Here is a 19,545-nt window from a genome sequence, read left to right on the forward strand (position 1 = left end):
CCAATCAGTTGTGACTTGTATTTTTTGGCTGAATTTGGGCTCATATTTGGCTTAAAGGGGATAAATATATGCACGAAGAAAAAATATATATTAAAATTAACACATATATAGTACCAGTCAAAAGTTTGTACACACCTACTCATTCAATGGTTTTTCTTTATTTTTTACTATTTTCTACATTGTAGAATAATAGTGAAGATATCAACTATGAAATAACACTTATGGAATCATGTAGTAACCAACAAAGTGTTAAACAAATCATAATATATTTGAGATTTGAGATTTTTCAAATATCACAGCTTTGTACACTTTTGGCATTCTCTCAACCGGCTTCATGAGGTAGTCACCTGGAATGCATTTTAATTAACAGGTGTGCCTTATGTTCATTTGTAGAATTTCTTTCCTTCTTAATGTGTTTGAGCCAATCAAGTGCAGTCTTCAGTATTATTCTACAATGTAGAAAATTGTAAATATAAAGAAAAACCCTTGAATGAGTAAATGTTCTAAACATTTTGACTGATAGTGTATGTATGCCATATTTGTTTGTTATTAATTGATAATCATTTACATTGAGAAAAATACTGATATCATTAAATATCTTATTAAATATAATGGAAAATTATAAGGCTTAAATGTTTCTCCAGTTCGATTGGTCACTCCGAACGTGATTCCGACTCATTCCCTTGAAGAGACCAGGGAAGATGCAACTTTCTTTTCTTTCAGGTCTGTGTTTCCCCAAATTCCTGTCCTTGAGTTCCAGGTACAGATATCCCATGTGGACGGATTGGTTTGAAATGTGTTTTCCTCAGAAAAGGCCCTGATTGTCAGAACAAATCATGATAATCGTCACTTACTCCCAGACTTAAATCAGTCAACCTCTCATCCCTTTCAGAGAAACGTCTTCCCAGTGAGCCCAATATCGTGTGACCACTGTCATGTCTGATCTGTTTGGTTCTTTGTTTTTATTCCAGTTTGGGTCATAACCCATTATAGCATAGTTGGGTGGGTCATCCCAGCCCAAACCACCCCAGAAAGTTTAGCTAACACATCTCTAGAATGTTCTACAAGACTTTAAAGCTATTCAAGCTTAGTAGTGATATTGGCTGATAGTTGCCAGTATTCCCAAACCCCTTTAGACTTGCGAGGCAGCAGCATGGGGGCCATTCGGGCCCTAGGTATGAAGCCCAGTGGCCCTTGGGAGTCCTGGTTTAGATGTTCCTCTGAGCAGTAAGGTACTTGAGGGCGGCTGCGCCGTACTTCCGGGACAGGTCTTGGTGGAACTCTTCTTTTAAGGTCTGCAGGCAGTATCGGTAGCCTGGGCTGGAGCGGAACTTGGAGATGTCGAAGCTGGGTGCGTGTGGCATGTGGATCATGAACGCGTTGGGCAGAACCATCAGGTCATACTCCTGGGGGGTGGGAAAGGAGCGGAAAAATGTATTATTTTATTTGCTTATTGGACATGGTCCGTGTACAACACTTTAGCATTTTAGCTACGTAGCTAATACTCTTCTGCCATCCCAGCTGTGACTGAAATAATTTAAGACTCGAGAAACAAAGTCACAAACGTTTGTCTTAGGTGCTGAACACTGAAAGGTCACAGCTTGACTTTGATTTATGGGCCGTTACAATAGCTATTATTCCAGACTTAGCGAAAGCATTAAACCTAATATCAGAGGTATCAGAATCACATCTATTCTAATCATTAGCGTAACCTTAACTGAATTCCAAAGATGAGTTGAGGTTTTGAATTAAACTTAAATTAAAAGGAGTTATTATGTGCAGATTATTTGGAAGTAGATTCTTTGAGGATAAAATGTGAACAATAACTTTAACAACCATTTTTCTTCTCAACAAGCCATAAACAGATAAGTGTATCCAGAATTGAACTAAATCTCTTTGTCTGCCCGTCTTGTCTGCTATGATTGACTGGTCTACCTAGTGTGTGCAAATGTACTGTGGTGTGATAATGTGACCTGTAAGGAAAAATAAATATATTATATTCTAACACCCCACCACTATCCTCCATACTGTACCTGCGCATCTAGCTCCATGATATGGGAGACCTTGTTCCAGCCAAATCCAACAAAGCGCTGGTCGTACTCAGGACAGTCCCGCTTCACCACCACATAGGGCTCAAAGTCTGCCTCCCACTCCACCTTATAGGGCGTGGTGGCTGTCCTCCACTTGGCATAGTTGGTAGGAGCATGGCCCTTGGTCCAGACGTGATACCTGGGACGGCAAGGAGAAAGAGACGTGTACAGGTGTGTTAATAATAGTTTTGAACTAGATTGCATACAGTGCATTCGGAAAGTATTCAGAACCCTTGACTTTTTAACATAACATTGTCACGAAGATTACCGAAGGTGACTCCCCTTCTTGTTCGGGTGGCGCTCGGCGGTCGTCGTCGCCGGTCTACTAGCTATCGCCGATCCGTTGTTCTGTGTTCGTTTAGTTTTGTCTAATTGGTAGCACCTGTTTCTAGTTTGGTTGTTAGGATAGGGTTATATATAGTCTGTTCAGCCCGCTTCTGTTTCGTGTGGGCTTGTTCGTCTGTTTTGTTGTTTGAGTGTATTTTTGTTGGCATTTGGGTTTCACGCTGTCCGTTTATATTTCTGTTCATTTGTGTTTCCATTTTTGTATTCCCTCTCGCTCTCATCCAACACTTCCCACACTGCCCCTACTCGGATGGTATCGCGCCGTCCCAACCTTCGCTCTCTCTCCCCCGCTACTCTCTCCTCTTCCATCCTATCATCTCTTCCCTCTGCTCAAACCTTCTCCAACCTATCTCCTGATTCTGCCTCCTCAACCCTCCTCTCCTCCCTTTCTGCATCCTTTGACTCTCTATGTCCCCTATCTTCCAGGCCGGCTCGGTCCTCCCCTCCCGCTCCGTGGCTTGACGACTCATTGCGAGCTCACAGAACAGGGCTCCGGGCAGCCGAGCGGAAATGGAGGAAAACTCGCCTCCCTGCGGACCTGGCATCCTTTCACTCCCTCCTCTCTACATTTTCCTCCTCTGTCTCTGCTGCTAAAGCCACTTTCTACCACTCTAAATTGCAAGCATCTGCCTCTAACCCTAGGAAGCTCTTTGCCACCTTCTCCTCCCTCCTGAATCCTCCTCCCCCTCCCCCCTCCTCCCTCTCTGCAGATGACTTCGTCAACCATTTTGAAAAGAAGGTCGACGACATCCGATCCTCGTTTGCTAAGTCAAACGACACCGCTGGTTCTGCTCACACTGCCCTACCCTGTGCTCTGACCTCTTTCTCCCTCTCTCTCCAGATGAAATCTCGCGTCTTGTGACGGCCGGCCGCCCAACAACCTGCCCGCTTGACCCTATCCCCTCCTCTCTTCTCCAGACCATTTCCGGAGACCTTCTCCCTTACCTCACCTCGCTCATCAACTTATCCCTGACCGCTGGCTACGTCCCTTCCGTCTTCAAGAGAGCGAGAGTTGCACCCTTCTGAAAAAACCTACACTCGATCCCTCCGATGTCAAAAACTACAGACCAGTATCCCTTCTTTCTTTTCTCTCCAAAACTCTTGAACGTGCCGTCCTTGGTCAGCTCTCCCGCTATCTCTCTCAGAATGACCTTCTTGATCCAAATCAGTCAGGTTTCAAGACTAGTCATTCAACTGAGACTGCTCTTCTCTGTATCACGGAGGCGCTCCGCACCGCTAAAGCTAACTCTCTCTCCTCTGCTCTCATCCTTCTAGACCTATCGGCTGCCTTCGATACTGTGAACCATCAGATCCTCCTCTCCACCCTCTCCGAGTTGGGCATCTCCGGCGTGGCCCACGCTTGGATTGCGTCCTACCTGACAGGTCGCTCCTACCAGGTGGCGTGGCGAGAATCTGTCTCCTCACCATGCGCTCTCACCACTGGTGTCCCCCAGGGCTCTGTTCTAGGCCCTCTCCTATTCTCGCTATACACCAAGTCACTTGGCTCTGTCATAACCTCACATGGTCTCTCCTATCATTGCTATGCAGACGACACACAATTAATCTTCTCCTTTCCCCCTTCTGATGACCAGGTGGCGAATCGCATCTCTGCATGTCTGGCAGACATATCAGTGTGGATGACGGATCACCACCTCAAGCTGAACTTCGGCAAGACGGAGCTGCTCTTCCTCCCGGGGAAGGACTGCCCGTTCCATGATCTCGCCATCACGGTTGACAACTCCATTGTGTCCTCCTCCCAGAGCGCTAAGAACCTTGGCGTGATCCTGGACAACACCCTGTCGTTCTCAACTAACATCAAGGCGGTGGCCCGTTCCTGTAGGTTCATGCTCTACAACATCCGCAGAGTACGACCCTGCCTCACACAGGAAGCGGCGCAGGTCCTAATCCAGGCACTTGTCATCTCCCGTCTGGATTACTGCAACTCGCTGTTGGCTGGGCTCCCTGCCTGTGCCATTAAACCCCTACAACTCATCCAGAACGCCGCAGCCCGTCTAGTGTTCAACCTTCCCAAGTTCTCTCACGTCACCCCGCTCCTCCGCTCTCTCCACTGGCTTCCAGTTGAAGCTCGCATCCGCTACAAGACCATGGTGCTTGCCTACGGAGCTGTGAGGGGAACGGCACCTCAGTACCTCCAGGCTCTGATCAGGCCCTACACCCAAATAAGGGCACTGCGTTCATCCACCTCTGGCCTGCTCGCCTCCCTACCACTGAGGAAGTACAGTTCCCGCTCAGCCCAGTCAAAACTGTTCGCTGCTCTGGCTCCCCAATGGTGGAACAAACTCCCTCACGACGCCAGGACAGCGGAGTCAATCACCACCTTCCGGAGACACCTGAAACCCCACCTCTTTAAGGAATACCTAGGATAGGATAAAGTAATCCTTCTCACCCCCTCCCCCCTTAAAATATGTAGATGCACTATTGTAAAGTGGCTGTTCCACTGGATGTCATAAGGTGAATGCACCAATTTGTAAGTCGCTCTGGATAAGAGCGTCTGCTAAATGACTTAAATGTAAATGTAAATGTAATGGTCAGGTGGAGAGAGTTAACCAGGAGGTGGGTAGGTTTCTGCGGTCGTATTGCCAGGACCGGCCAGGGGAGTGGGCGAGATATATTCCCTGGGCAGAAATAGCCCAGAATTCAATAAGCCACTCCTCTACCAACATGTCACCATTTGAGTGTGTGTTGGGGTACCAGCCGGTCCTGGCACCGTGGCATCAGAGCCAGACTGAGGCTCCTGCGGTGGAGGAGTGGGTACAGCGCTCTAAGGAGACCTGGAGGGCAGTCCAAGAGTCATTACACCAAGCGAGTATAAGGCAGAAGAAGAGCGCTGACCGTCACCGCAGTGAGGCCCCCGTGTTTGCACCTGGGGACAGGGTCTGGCTCTCGACCCGAAAACTGCCTCTCCGCTTGCCCTGCCGGAAGCTGGGTCCGCAGTGTATAGGGCCATTTAAAGTCCTGAGGAGAATAAATGAGGTTTGTTATTGATTACTACTTCCTTCGTATTATCGTATTAACCCCTCATTTCATGTGTCTCTTCTCAGGCCGGTGGTAGCTGGTCCCATGCAGGAAAATGAGGTACCGGAGGTTCCTCCACCCCCTCTTGACATCGAGGGGTCCCCGGCGTACAAGATACGAGCTATTCTGGACTCGAGACGCCGGGTGAGAGGCTTGCAGTACCTCGTTGACTGGGAGGGGTACGGTCCGGAGGAGAGGTGCTGGGTTCCGGTGAGGGATATTCTAGATCCATCTATGTTGAGTGAATTCCATCGCCTCCGTTGTTGTGTGTTCGTTTAGTTTTGTCTAATTGGTAGCACCTGTTTCTAGTTTGGTTGTTAGGATAGGGTTATATATAGTCTGTTCAGCCCGCTTCTGTTTCGTGCGGGCTTGTTCGTCTGTTTTGTTGTTTGAGTGTATTTTTGTTGGCATTTGGGTTTCACGCTGTCCGTTTATATTTCTGTTCATTTGTGTTTCCATTTTTGTACATGTTATGTTTCCGGGACATTAAAGCGTGTTGTTTTTCCCACATCTTTTGCTCTCTGCGCCTGACTCCACACCTCTTCACTCATTTACCGTAACAAACATTTTGTTACGTTACAGCCTAATTGTAAAATAGATCAAAAAATGTCTCATCAATCTACACACGATACCCCATAACGACAAAGCAAAAACAGATTTTGAGAATTTTTGGTATTCAGGCCAAATAGTTCAATCTTGGTTAGTCTGAGAGTCCTTTAGGTGCCTTTTGAAAAACTTCAAGCGGACTGACGTGCCTTTTACTGAGGAGTGGCTTCTGTCTGGCCACTCTACCATAAATGAAGGAAAAGCAGCCAACTAGTGCTCAGAATATGTGGTAACTCCTTCAACACTGTTGGAAAAGCATTCCAGGTGAAGATGGTTGAGAGAAGAGAGTGTTCAAATCTGACATCAAGGCAAAGGGTGGCCATATTGAAGAATCTCAAATATAAATTATATTTTCATTTGTTAAACGCTTTTTTGGTTAATACATGATTCCATATATGTTATTTCATAGATTTTATGTCTTCATTATTATTCTACAATGTAGAAAATAGTAACAATAAAGAAAAACCCTTGAATGAGTAGGTGTGTCCAAACTTTTGACTGATACTGCAAATATTATCAAATGACTTCAACGTATCAATGTAATCAATGTACTAAATATAGTATCAAAATCAGGATGGATGCTCCATGTTATCTAATCTATTTCAGAAGGGCCAATCAAACCTCCTGATCAACAAGCCAGATTGACCAATGGGGTGAGCTGTTAGTGCTGGTGTACCTGAAGGTGTAGAGGGTCCCCATGTCCAGCATGGAGAGCAGCTCAGCTTTGGATTTGGGAAAGGAGAGGCGGTAGCGCAGCGTCTCAAAGGCCGGCACAACCAGAGCTTTCTTAGTGTGGGCCATGTCTAACTGGACCACTGACCTTCTGCAGGGATAAGATAAAGAAACCATTCATTTACAACCAAAACTGAAAACTACATCAGCTAGAGCCACAGCCTGCACAGCCTTAGCTGTGGGTTCGACTCCCACATGGGCCATATATGAACATCATACATACAATTGAAGTGGGAAGTTTACATAAACCTTAGCCAAATACTTTTAAACTCAGTTTTTCACAATTCCTGACATTTTAATCCTAGTAAAAATTCCCTGTTTTAGGTCAGTTGGATCACCACTTTATTTTAAGAATATGAAATGTCAGAATAATAATAGAGAGAATGATTTATTTCAGCTTTTATTTCTTTGATCACATTCCCAGTGGGCAGACATATTCATACACTCAATTAGTATTTGGTAGCATTGCCTTTAAATTACCTTCCACAAGCTTCCCACAATAAATGCGGTGAATTTTTGGCACATTCCTCCTGACAGCTGGTGTAACTGAGTCAGGTTTGTAGGCCTCCTTGCTCGCACATGCTTTTTCAGTTCTGCCCACACATTTCTTTTGGATTGAGATCAGGGCTTTGTGATGGCCACTTCAATACCTTGACTTTGTTGTCCTTAGACATTTTGCCACAACTTTGGAAGTATGCTTGGAGTCTTTGTTCGTTTCGAAGACCCATTTACGACCAAGCTTTAACTTCCTGGCTGATGTCTTGAGATGTAGCTTCAATATATCCACGTAATTTTCTCCCTCGTGATGCCATCTATTTTGTGAAGTGCACCAGTACCTCCTGCAGCAAAACACCCCCACAACATGATGCTGCCACTCCCGTGCTTCACTGTTGGGATGGTGTTCTTCGGCTTGCAAGCCTCCCCCTTTTTCCTCCAAACATAACGATGGTCACTATGGCCAAATAGTTTCATCAGACAATAGGACATTTCTCCAACAAGTACGATCTTTGTCCCCATGCGCAGTTGCAAAACGTAGTCTGGCATTTCTATGGCAGTTTTGGAGCAGTGGCTTCTTCCTTGCTGAGTGGCCTTTCAGGTTATATCGATATAGGACTCATTTTACTGTGGGGGATAGATACTTTTATACCTGTTTCCTCCAGCATCTTTACAAGGTATTTTGCTGTTGTTCTGGGATTGATTTGCACTTTTCGCTTTTCTCTAGGAGACAGAACGCATCTCCTTCCTGAGTGGTATGACGACTGCATGGTCCCATGGTGTTTATACTTGCGTATTATTGTTTGTACAGATGAACGTGGTACCTTCAGGCATTTGGAAATTGCTCCCAATGATGAACCAGACTTGTGGAGGTCTACAATTTTATTTCTGAAGTCTTAGCTGATTTTCTTTTGATTTTCCCATGATGTCAATGTAACCGATGTGAAATGGCTAGCTATTTAGCGGTGGTGCACGCTAATAGAGTTTCAATCTGTGATGTCACTCGCTCTGAGACCTTGAAGTAGTGGTTCCCCTTGCTCTGCAAGGGGCTTTTGTTGAGCGATGGGTAACGATGCTTCGTGGGTGATGCTTCATCTGTGTGCAGAGGGTCCCTGGTTTGAGCCCGGGTAGGGGCGAGGAGAGGGACGGAAGCTATACTGTTACATCAAGCAAAGAGACCCTGAGTTTGGTAGGTCTTGAAATACATCCACAGGTACACCTCCAATGGACTCAAATTATGTCAATTAGACTATCAGAAGCTTCTAAAGCCATGACATAATTTTCTGGAATTTTCCAAGCTGTTTAAAGGCACAGTCAACTTAGTGTATGTAAACTTCTGACGCACTGGAAATGTGATACAGTGAATTATAAGTGAAATAATCTGCCTGTAAACAATTGTTGGGAAAGTTACTTATCATGCACAAAGTAGATGTCCTAACCGACTTGCCAAAACTATAGTTTGTTAACAAGAAATTTGTGGAGTGGTTGAAAAACGAGTTTTAATGACTCCAACCTCGGTGTATGTAAACTCGCGACTTCAACTGTATGTTGTCTGTAAATTGCTTTGGATTAAAATGGCTGCTAAATGTCTATATATATAAAAAAATCTCAGCCAGTGTTCTGTCTATGTTTATGATGGAACATCTTCAGGAAAAACTACAACTCACCTGAGGTAATCATAGAGGCCGTACATGGGCAGGAAGTCAACGTCTGCCAGGAACACATAGGGTGTGTTGGCGTTCCTCAGGGCCACATTTCTCACCAGGTTGACGGGGTAGAACTGGCCCTCCTTGTAAACGATATGGTAGCCCACGTTCTTACGGTTCTTCAGCACCTCAGAGGCCTGGGCGTAACGCAGAAACTGTTGGGCCTCAGCGTCTGACATGTACAGGGCCAGGCTGATAGGTCCTTCCCAGTGCTTACATATGGCCTCCAGCATCTGTAACCTGAGATAAATAGAGATGTCATAAAATAGAATGTTAGAGATACAGAGACATTACATTATGATAATAAAAGCAGTGGTGGAAGTAGAGAAGAAAAGGGGGAGGAGGTTGAAGAGGAAGAAATAGAGAAAAAGGTTAAATACAATCATATTTGTAGAGTTGCACTCCTCATTAGCCATATCGTAATAATGAATTCATGCTTACATCCCCAACAACTAGTAAACCAAAGGTCAGTAGGGTCAGAGCTATAAGGTGAGTTTTTACCTGTCCATGGAGAGCTGTGCGACCAGCGTGACGTCTGTGTCATCCCCGGCTGGCGTGTACTCGTACTGCAGAAAGTAGAGGTGCACGCGGTGCACTGTGATTCGCTCCCGCCGGAAGTCATAACATTGGTCGTCTTCATCCAGCTCCTCCAGATCTCCTTGTAACTGGAGAGGGATGGACAGAGGGTGGTCAAAACCAATGTTTAGATTGTAAATATTCCCTCTAATAGGCTAACAAGGTTTCATCAAATCAAATGTATTTATATAGCCCTTCATACATCAGCTGATATCTCAAAGTGCTGTACAGAAACCCAGCCTAAAACCCCAAACAGCAAGCAATGCAGGTGTAGAAGCACGGCACCATGCAGTCAGAGGTGACGAGACCATGCGGCACTGTACACTCTGTTGTATTCTGGCTGGATATCCATGGGTATCATAGTATAGTGTAAGTCGCTCTGGATAAGAGCGTCTGCTAAATGACTTAAATGTAATGTAGTGAATAAAGGTATGGTGAATATTTAAAACTCCTTGAGGTGTTAGGGAGTGGTTTGTTAAATGTTATACAATGGGTGGTCCTAATCTTGAATGCTGATTGGTTAAAGCCGAATTCCAGATGGTGTCTATTCCACAAGTTACCACCGGCTAAATCTATGATTTTAACATGCCTATATTCTCTGTTCCATCTGGCTGCGCCAGCCACTGTCTCATCAGCCCAGCCAGGCAATTTATGAACTTGATCTCCACTATAAAAAGCATCTAAACATCATCTCACATTTCTTTTAGACTAACATTTAGTTTTCAACAGCGGAGATTTGTATAGACCTTGCTGTCTGTCTCTCCAACATTTGCAACATTGTTTCAATATTCAAATTCGATCTCCAGAACATGTCGGGAGTCAGTAAGAGACAGACAGGCATACAGCGCTTCTCAGCCAGTCGTAATCATGAATCAGCTGTCATAATTTTTTGGAATCTATACAAATAAATGTCAATAGAAAGCAGGTAAAACTAATGGAAGCGCAGCTAGTTCAGTCTTTCCAGCTTCAGTTTGAAGGGATTGGGTTAGCTGTGTTTTTGGCTAGCTTATCTGAACAGCAGTGTCCTGACAAGAGAGCACAATTTCTATGCCAGGTGAAATCGCACATCATTATGAAGTGAATCTACAAAAAAAGTGAATTGATGTCTATTAATCCTTCTGCCATGCAAACTTATTTTAGTCATGTGTTTTTAAGAGTATTTGACAATATTTGGGAATTTGGGTCACAAACAACAAGATCTCTACAAAGCCAATTTCCCTCCCTTGATACTTCGGGAGCCTAAAACAGGATCTTGAACACTGGGATTTACTTTCTCTTTCTTTGGGCTGAATAATTAACATTGTTAAAATTAAGGTATTAAGTTTTTATAGTTATTTCAATGTATTTCTTATCTTTCTGACAAAATTGTTTAATCTCCATAGATAAACTGATATCTGCTTTTATCTGGAACAAGAAAAACCTGTTGCATTTTCCTAATAAACGAAAAACCCTATTGTGAAACATTTTCTACAAATATGGAAACAGTTCAGGTGATCGTTTGGTCTCAGTGAATTTTCAACTTCTGCGTCATTATTAAACAACCATACATTATCTCCATCATTATTAGACCGTGCGTTTCATATCTGGTCTGGAAAAGGGATCTCCTCACCGAACGACAAAAACGATTTTGCATCCTTTGAAAAGTTAATACAAAAGAAAAAAATATTCAGAGATCCCATTTCTTTAGATATCTGCAATTGCGTAGTTTTGTCTCTTCATACTCTAGTCACTTGCCATCACGCCCTTCTACCTCCCTTTAAGATTCTCTTTTTAAAGTGAACCGTTATATCAAAGGGGGGATACACTTGATCTATAAGTTATTAAACTCGCACAATCTGTATTCCATGAACTCTCTTAACAACCACTATACGGGATCGGTGTCAACCCCCGTGGGACGGTTGAGCTAACGTTGTCACGACTTCCGCCGAAGTTGGCTCCCCTGCCTGTTCGGGCGGTGCTCGGCGGTCGTAGTCACCATCCTACTAGCCGCTACCGATCCCTTTTTCATTTGTTTGTTGTTGTTGTCTTATTAGTTTCACCTGTGTGTATTTTGGTTTAATTAGCTTCCCTATATGTAGTAGTTTGACCCGCCCTTGTTTTGTGCGGGATTGTCTTTTGTTACATGTGTACATTTTCGGTCGTGGTGTATTTTATTTTCTATACTGGACACCCTGTGGTTTTGGGTTATCTGGTATAGTGTCCGGCGCCCTGTATTGTATTGGGCTTATCAGTTTGGTGTGCAATAGTAAAGTACTTTCCTCCGTTACTCTCTCTCTGCGTCTGATTTCTGCACACACACCTAGTCCCGCGTGACAGAATACCACACCGCAACATTGAATCAGCAGGAGCAGCCGCATCTCCTCTCCCATCGATGGAGGAAAGGGTCCTCCATCATACCAGCGTTCTCCATAGGATTGGTTCGGCCATGGACCAAATGATGGAGAGGATGGATCGATGGGAGAGGAGTGGCCTTCCCACCTCATCCCCAGCACCACCTCCTCCAGCACCTCCTGTTCCTGCTACCGCATCTGGCTCCGGGGTTCTGCGGCTGATGCTCCCACGGGAGTATGATGGAACGGCGGCGGGGTGCCAGGGTTTCCTTCTACAACTGGAACTGTACCTGGCTACCATGCGTCCTGCTCCCTCCGGAGAGGAGATCTCTCGAGTGGGCCAACGCAGTGTGGAATGGTCCGGACTCGGCGAGGAATCATTACCCAGAGTACACCCGCTGATTCCAAGCTGTGTTTGACCATCCACCAGAGGTTCGTGCGGCAGGTGAACGGCTGTTCCACCTGCGTCAGGAGACGAGGAGCGCCCAGGACTTTGCCCCGGAGTTCAGGACCTTGGCGGTAGGAGTAGGGTGGAACGACAGGGCCCTGATAGATAATTTCCGATGCAGTCTCAGGGAGGACGTCCGCAAGGGCAAGAAGCTAGCATGTGGGGACACCACCCTCACACTGGATGAACTCATTGACATGGCTATCCGTCTCGACAACCTGCTGGCTGCCCGCAGGCGTTCGGATCAGGTCCTGTCGTTTCCACTTCCCAGCCCTCCTGCCCCTATCCCTATGGAGTTAGCAGGTGCGGCTTCGAGGTCGGTGAGGGCACACGGCCGACCGGTGCTGGAGGAACTCGTCTGGGAGTCGGGAGGGCAGGCGGAGCACTATTCGATCACCCCAGGTGAGTAAGCACCAGACTCACCCAAAGCCTCCTGTTGGTCATATGTATGTGTTATCTTCTTTCCCTGGATTTCTTCCCTCTCTACAGCATAAGGCGCTCGTCGATTCAGGCGCAGCTGGGAATTTCATGGATCGTGGGCTTGCGTTAAGGCTAGGGATTCCCCTGGTGTCGTTAGACCTACCTTTCCCGAAGCACTCCTTAGATAGCCGACCATTAGGGTCAGGAGTAGTTAGGGAGGCTACGGTGCCGCTGGACATGGTAACACAGGGGGGTCAGTGCAGTGGTAGTGTACATCGATGACATCTTGATCTATTCTGCCACACGCGCGGCACATGTGTCTCTGGTGCGTAAGGTACTTGGGCGACTGCTGGAGCATGACCTGTATTGCAAGGTGGAGAAATGTGAGTTTTTCAAACAGGCCGTTTCCTTCCTGGGTTATCGTATTTCGTATTTGGTGATGGAGGATGACCGCGTTACAGCCGTGCGTAATTGGCCGACTCCGACCACGGTGAAAGAAGTGCAGCAGTTTTTAGGGTTTGCCAATTACTACCAGAGGTTTATCAGGGGTTTTGGTCAGGTGGCTGCTCCCATCACCTCACTGCTGAAGGGAGGACTGGTGTGCTTGCGTTGGTCAGCAAAGCCGGGCAGAGCTTTCAGTCGTTTGAAGGAGCTGTTCACCAATGCGCCCTTGTTGGCGCATCCGGACCCCTCTTCAGCGTTCATAGTGGAGGTGGACACGTCTGAGGCGGGGGTCAGGGCCGTACTGTCCCAGCGCACGGGCGTACCACCCAAGCTCCGCCCTTGTGCCTTCTTTTCGAGGAAGCTCGGTCCGGCGGAGCGAAACTATGACCTGGGGGACTGGGAGTTGTTAGCTCTAGTCAAGGCTCTGAAGCTGTGGAGACATTGGCTTGAGGGGGCGAAACATCTTTTTCTCATCTGGACTAACCATCGTAATCTCGAGTATATCCGGGCAGCGAGGAGACGAAATCCACGTCAGGCTAGATGGGCCATGTTTTTCACCAGGTTTTGGTTTACCATCTCATACCGGCCAGGCTCCCAAAACACCAAAGCCGACGCGCTTTCCCGCCTCTATGATACCGAGGAGCGGTCCGTTGAGCCAACTCCCATCATTCCACCTTCATGTCTCGTGGCACCGGTAGTATGGGAGGTGGACGCGGAGATAGAGAGGGCCTCACGGTTAGAGCCGGCCCCCCCTAACTGTCCAGCGGGGGCTCAGTACGTGGGTCATCCTGGCATCGAGAGGACAGTGCGGAGTCTTAGAGGGAGATACTGGTGGCCCACGCTGGCTAAGGACGTGAGATTTTATGTCTCCTCCTGCTCAGTGTGCGTTCAGAGCAAGGCTCCTCGGCACTTGCCTATAGGGAAGTTACAGCCCCTCCCCGTTCCACAACGGCCGTGGACACACTTATCGGTGGACTTTCTTACCGGCCTTCCCCCGTCCCAGGGAAGTACTACAATCCTGGTTGTTGTGGATAGGTTTTCTAAGTCCTGTCGTCTCATCCCGTTGCCTGGTCTCCCTACGACCCTGTAGACTGCAGAGGCCTTGTTTACCCATGTCTTCTGGCACTATGGGGTGCCTGAGGACATTGTTTCTGATCGGGGTCCCCAATTCACATCCAGAGTATGGAGGGCATTTATGGAGAGTCTGGGGGTCTCGGTCAGCTTAACCTCAGGTTTTGACCCCGAGAGTAATGGGCAGGTGGAGCATGTTTCTGCGGTCATATTGCCTGGACCGGCCTGGTGAGTGGGCAAGGTATGTTCCTTGGGCTGAGCTCGCTCAGAACTCCCTACGCCACTCAACTAACTTGTCCCCTTTTGAGTGTGTGTTAGGTTACCAGCCGGTCCTGGCCCCATGGCATCAGAGCCAGACCGAAGGCTCCTGCGGTTGAGGAATGGGTACAGCGCTCCAAGGACACCTGGAAAGCCGTCCAGGAATCGCTAAGGTTAGCGGGAGAATGGCAGAAGAGGAGCGCTGACCAGCACCGCAGTGAGGCCCCCATGTTTGCACCGGGGGACAGGATCTGGCTCTCGACCCGAAACCTGCCCCTCCGCCTGCCCTGTCGGAAGCTGGAGCCGCAGTGTGTGGGGCCGTTCAAAGTCCTGAGGAGAATAAACGAGGTGTGTTACAGGTTACAACTTCCTAGGTATTACCGTATTAACCCCTCGTTTCATGTGTCTCCCCTCGGGCCGGTGGTGGCTGGTCCCCTGCAAGAAGGTGAGGTGCCTGAGGTACCTCCGCCCCCTTTGGACATCGAGGGGTCCCCGGCATTCACAGTCCGTGGCATTCTGGACTCGAGACGCCGGGTGAGGGGCCTACAGTACCTTGTGGACTGGGAGGGGTACGGTCCGGAGGAGAGATGCTGGGTTCCGGTGGGGGACATTTTGGACCCTTGTCTCCTGAGAGATTTCCACCGCCTCCACCCGGATCGCCTGGCGCCTCGTCCTCTGGGCCATCCTCGAGGCCGGTGGTGGCACGCTGCAGGAGCCTTGCGTCAGGGGGGGGTACTGTCACGACTTCCGCCGAAGTTGGCTCCCCTGCCTGTTCGGGCGGTGCCCGGCGGTCGTCGTCACCGTCCTACTAGCAGCTACCGATCCCTTTATCGTTTGTCTGTTGGTTTTGTCTTATTAGTTTCACCTGTGTGTATTTTGGTTTAATTAGCATCCCTATATGTAGTAGTTGTTTTGTGCGGGATTGTCTTTTGTTACGTGTGTACATATTCGGTCGTGGCCTTTCTCTTGCATTTCAAAGATGATGGCAAAAAAATGTTTTTTTTTTCTTTACTTTATTACATGTTTTGGACATGTCTGAAATAGACAGATTTCTGGATATCAATTTATTTAGACATTTTCTAATATACTGGAGAGACCTGCAGAACCTTCTAACTTTATTGCATTATTTGGAGTGGCACCACAGGAGGCCCCTCTAAACAGTTCTTTGGGCAACATTTACTACTCTTCTAGCTAGACGTCTTATACTATTTAAGTATAAAATTTCGATTTCCTCCTACTTTTAACCATTGGACAAAGGAAGTTATGCAACATATCAAGCTAGAGAAAATATGTTACTCCGTTCGGGGATCTGCAATAACATTTTATAATATAACTTTACCTATAATTTGTAGAAGACACGGAGCCAGCTAATTTTACATAAAGAATCCAGAAGTTGTATAATTATTTTTACTATAAAAAATTAAATGTCTTATCTTTGTATTTTTTTAACAAATTAATTATATTTCTCATTGTATATCATGCCTGCTTTAAGTCTCATTCTTATGGATGTATCCAAATAAATGTCACTAGAAAACAGCTTAAACAAATGCAAATTAAGCTACTTTGTTGTTATTCTGGCTGCACTGGTTGACATGACTGCAAGTTAGCCTTAGTTGGCTAGCTAGCAAGCAAAGGATAAGAATGCTGCCAGCCTGTACAGAAATAGAACATTTAAAATTAACGACTGGGTCGCATCCAATGATCGGGTCTTTTTTTTCAACGTTTTGTTAAAAATCGCGCAAAATTTCAACGTCCTGCTACCCATGCCAGGAATATAGTACATGCATATGATTAGTATGTGTGGATAGAAAACACTCTGACGTTTCTAAAACTGGTTAAATCATGTCTGTGACTATAACAGAACGTGTGTAACAGCCGAAACCCCAAGGAAAACTGTTCACCAAAAAAGAAAAAAATATCCATCCGCCAGTTGGCTGTATTGTCTATGGCAAGGGAAAATAGATAGCTCCCAGTTTACAAGTCCTACAGCTTCCACACAATGTCGCCAGTCTTTGCAATTGGGTTGAAGTTGTTCCTTGGTGAAATGAAGAAGAAGCACTTCATGTCATCCGGTACACGAGAGGATGTTTTGGAAGAGAGAATATCGACCATCGTTTCAAAATCTGCAGCTATTGAATACAAATCGCCCCGTGATCAATTTGATTGATTATTAACGTTTACTAATACCTAAAGTTGGATTAAAAAAGTAGTTTGAAGTGTTTTGTCAAAGTTTATAGGCAACTTTTTTAATTTTAAAAATTACGTTGCGTTTTGGAAAGCTGTTTTTTCCTGGATCAGACGGGCTTCATAAATGGACATTTTGGGTATACATGGACGGATTTAATCGAAAAAAAGACCCAATTGTGATGTTTATGGGACATATAGGAGTGCCAACAAAGAAGCTTGTCAAAGGTAATGAATGTTTTATATTTTATTTCTGCGTTTTGTGTAGCGCCGGCTACGCTAATTATTTTGTTTACGTCCTCTTCAGTTATTTCGGGGTGTTGCATGCTATCAGATAATAGCTTCTCATGCTTTCACTGAAAAGCATTTTACAAATCTGACTTGTTGGCTAGATTCACAACGAGTGTAGCTTTAATTCAGTACACTGCATGTGTGTTTTAATGAAAGTTTGAGTTTTAGCGAGTACTATTAGCATTTGGCGTTGCGCATTTGCATTTCCTGTTGGCTAAGTCTCACCTTGCCCTAAGAGGTTTTAATTATGGTTAAAGTTTTGGTAATGTTCTACTCACCCGAACGCTCTCTGAGGTGGCCTGGCTGGGGCAGCCAAAAAGCTCTCGTCTCAGTAGGTTCCCATCATACTCGAGGAAAGTAAGGTAGAGATTCCTGAAGAACTCCACATGCTTGTTCTTCACACGAAGTTTCTTAGGAGAGTTCCAATGGATCACCTGACACGGGACATGAACATATTATAGTACCATGGTGACGGGTATGTCTAGATGCAGTACATTCATAAGGAAATAATTTAGGGATTTCGCTATATTGTGTGTGTATGTGTGTGTGTGTTTGTGTGTGTGTGTGTGTGTGTGTGTGTGTGTGTGTGTGTGTGTGTGTGTGTGTGTGTGTGTGTGTGTGTGTGTGTGTGTGTGTGTGTGTGTGTGTGTGTGTGTGTGTGTGTGTGTGTGTGTGTGTGTGTGTGTGTGTGTGTGTGTGTGTGTGTGTGTGTATATTTCACTGCATAGCCCTACCTTGAGGTCAGACACCTCTGTGTAGCACTGTTCGGACCGTGTGTGGTCAGACAGCTGAACGTTCCAGAAGCAGGGCAGCTGATGCACTAGGACTGGGTTCTGCTTAATGAACGCATTAAAGATGTCCTGCACACAAGATTACCCACTCACATTAAAGACCTGTGTAATACACTCCTAGAAAAAAAAGGGTTCCAAAAGGGTTCCAAGCTTGAACTCTTTTGGGTTCCATGTAGAACCCTCTGTGTAAAGGGTCCTACATGGAACTCAAAAGGGTTCTACCAAGAACCCAAAAGGGTTATTCAAAGGGTTCCCCTATGGGGACAGCCGAAGAATCCTTTTAGTTTCTAGATAGCACCTTTTTTTCTAAGAGTCTATCATACACACTCATTTTAACATTAAGATCATATAGAACTCTGGCACAAAATAGTAAACATTCACCTTGACACATTCTCCAAATATTCATTAGAGATGTCCTACACACTTACATGACCATCTGCCTCATACACAGTATGCTTTGAGGCATAAGATTACCCTACTGTATATCATGGTTCCCCAACTTTTTTTTTCCTGGGGGTGGTTTTATTTGGACCCCAACATTTTTATATATATATATATATTTTGTATTGTTAGACATAAGACTAAAAAAAACAGGGAATCAGCTCCAAGTGATTTTTATTCAAGACATCTGTTCCCAAATATTCCCACGCATAATAGAGAGACACGTGACCGAATACAAATGTGAGCAAGGTTTGAAATTATTATGTTTTAGTCAAAAATATCTGTTTGGGCTTCTTGCTGTCAATCTGCGTTCTACAAATTATTTGTATTTATGTTCTAGCACTCTGACCATTCGCTCAAGAAAAAAATCGTCCCTCGGATGAATCAAGTTGATGATTCCTGCACTATAATAACATGTTATGTAAGTAATGATCTAAAGAGTATTTAATAATATTCTGAATAAAGATAATAGACGAATAGAATTGGATCAAATTGAATAAACAGACCTGGTCCGCCAGCGAGGTACTGAGCATGCTCATCAGCTCTCTCTCGGCGGTCAGCCTCCACATCTGCTCCCAGCCAATCCGTCGCAGCCTCTCCAGGTAGAGCAGGATGACCCCAGTGTTGAAGCCTCGTCCCAGGGCGGGCCAGGGTTTGTGGTTCTTCCACAGGTTCCCCAGGTACCAGTCACTCTGGTTCTCCACCAGACCTATCACCTGCTTGTCTGCAATCACAGCATCACCAATCATAATTTTCCCAGATTTTAAAATACTGATTATCATTGGTAAAGAGGTGGAGTCTTCAACATATAGACAGGTTTTTAACTATTAGATTATCAAATGGTATTTTTGTCCTCTAGGGATTTTTTATCACTCAACCAATTCATTAATTATTCAATCAATCAACCAGAAATGTTTGTCAAAGTCAAAGGTCGTACCAGTGAACTTCCTGAAGATGGCCCAGAGCTCAGCGATGTCGGTGGCGAAGGTGATGTCCGTATCCAGGACGATGACCTTTGTGAGGTCAGAGGGCAGCGCTTTGGTTAGGGTCAGCTTCATCAGGCCGTAGATACCTGAGTAGTGCTTGTTAGGTATCCATGACACCTCCGACTGGAATAGACAAGAAGATGGAGAGAGAAAGCAAGAGTGAGGTTGAAGAACTTTAGACCTCACAGAAAATGTTGAATTCAAAAGAAAAGGGAATATAAAGTTGCAAGTTGTGAAAAATAATGTCATTAGAAGCAACACCACTGTGGCTCTTTGTCAGGTGTATAAGGGTATT

At 45.6% G+C, this 19,545-nt stretch overlaps 1 protein-coding gene across 6 annotated transcripts in view; it reads right to left on the reverse strand.

Moving 5' to 3' along the window:
* Positions 1-373: 373 nt before the first annotated feature.
* LOC124033946 (LARGE xylosyl- and glucuronyltransferase 2-like) overlaps positions 374-19,545 on the reverse strand; it is a 206,583-nt gene continuing 187,411 nt past the window's right edge. For all 6 annotated transcript variants that reach the window (XM_046346473.1, XM_046346472.1, XM_046346471.1 and 3 more), the window contains 9 exons: positions 19,202-19,373; positions 18,771-18,988; positions 17,767-17,892; positions 17,311-17,466; positions 9,512-9,675; positions 8,972-9,250; positions 6,754-6,900; positions 2,034-2,229; positions 374-1,406 (listed from right to left, as the gene is read on the reverse strand). In XM_046346473.1, the coding sequence (XP_046202429.1) occupies positions 1,209-1,406; positions 2,034-2,229; positions 6,754-6,900; positions 8,972-9,250; positions 9,512-9,675; positions 17,311-17,466; positions 17,767-17,892; positions 18,771-18,988; positions 19,202-19,373 (1,656 nt within the window). In that variant the 3' untranslated portion in view covers positions 374-1,208. The remainder of the gene's footprint in view (positions 1,407-2,033; positions 2,230-6,753; positions 6,901-8,971; positions 9,251-9,511; positions 9,676-17,310; positions 17,467-17,766; positions 17,893-18,770; positions 18,989-19,201; positions 19,374-19,545) is intronic.

Source organism: Oncorhynchus gorbuscha, linkage group LG04 (genome assembly GCF_021184085.1).
Source record: "Oncorhynchus gorbuscha isolate QuinsamMale2020 ecotype Even-year linkage group LG04, OgorEven_v1.0, whole genome shotgun sequence".
In the NCBI taxonomy this organism is placed as follows: Eukaryota; Metazoa; Chordata; class Actinopteri; order Salmoniformes; family Salmonidae; genus Oncorhynchus; species Oncorhynchus gorbuscha.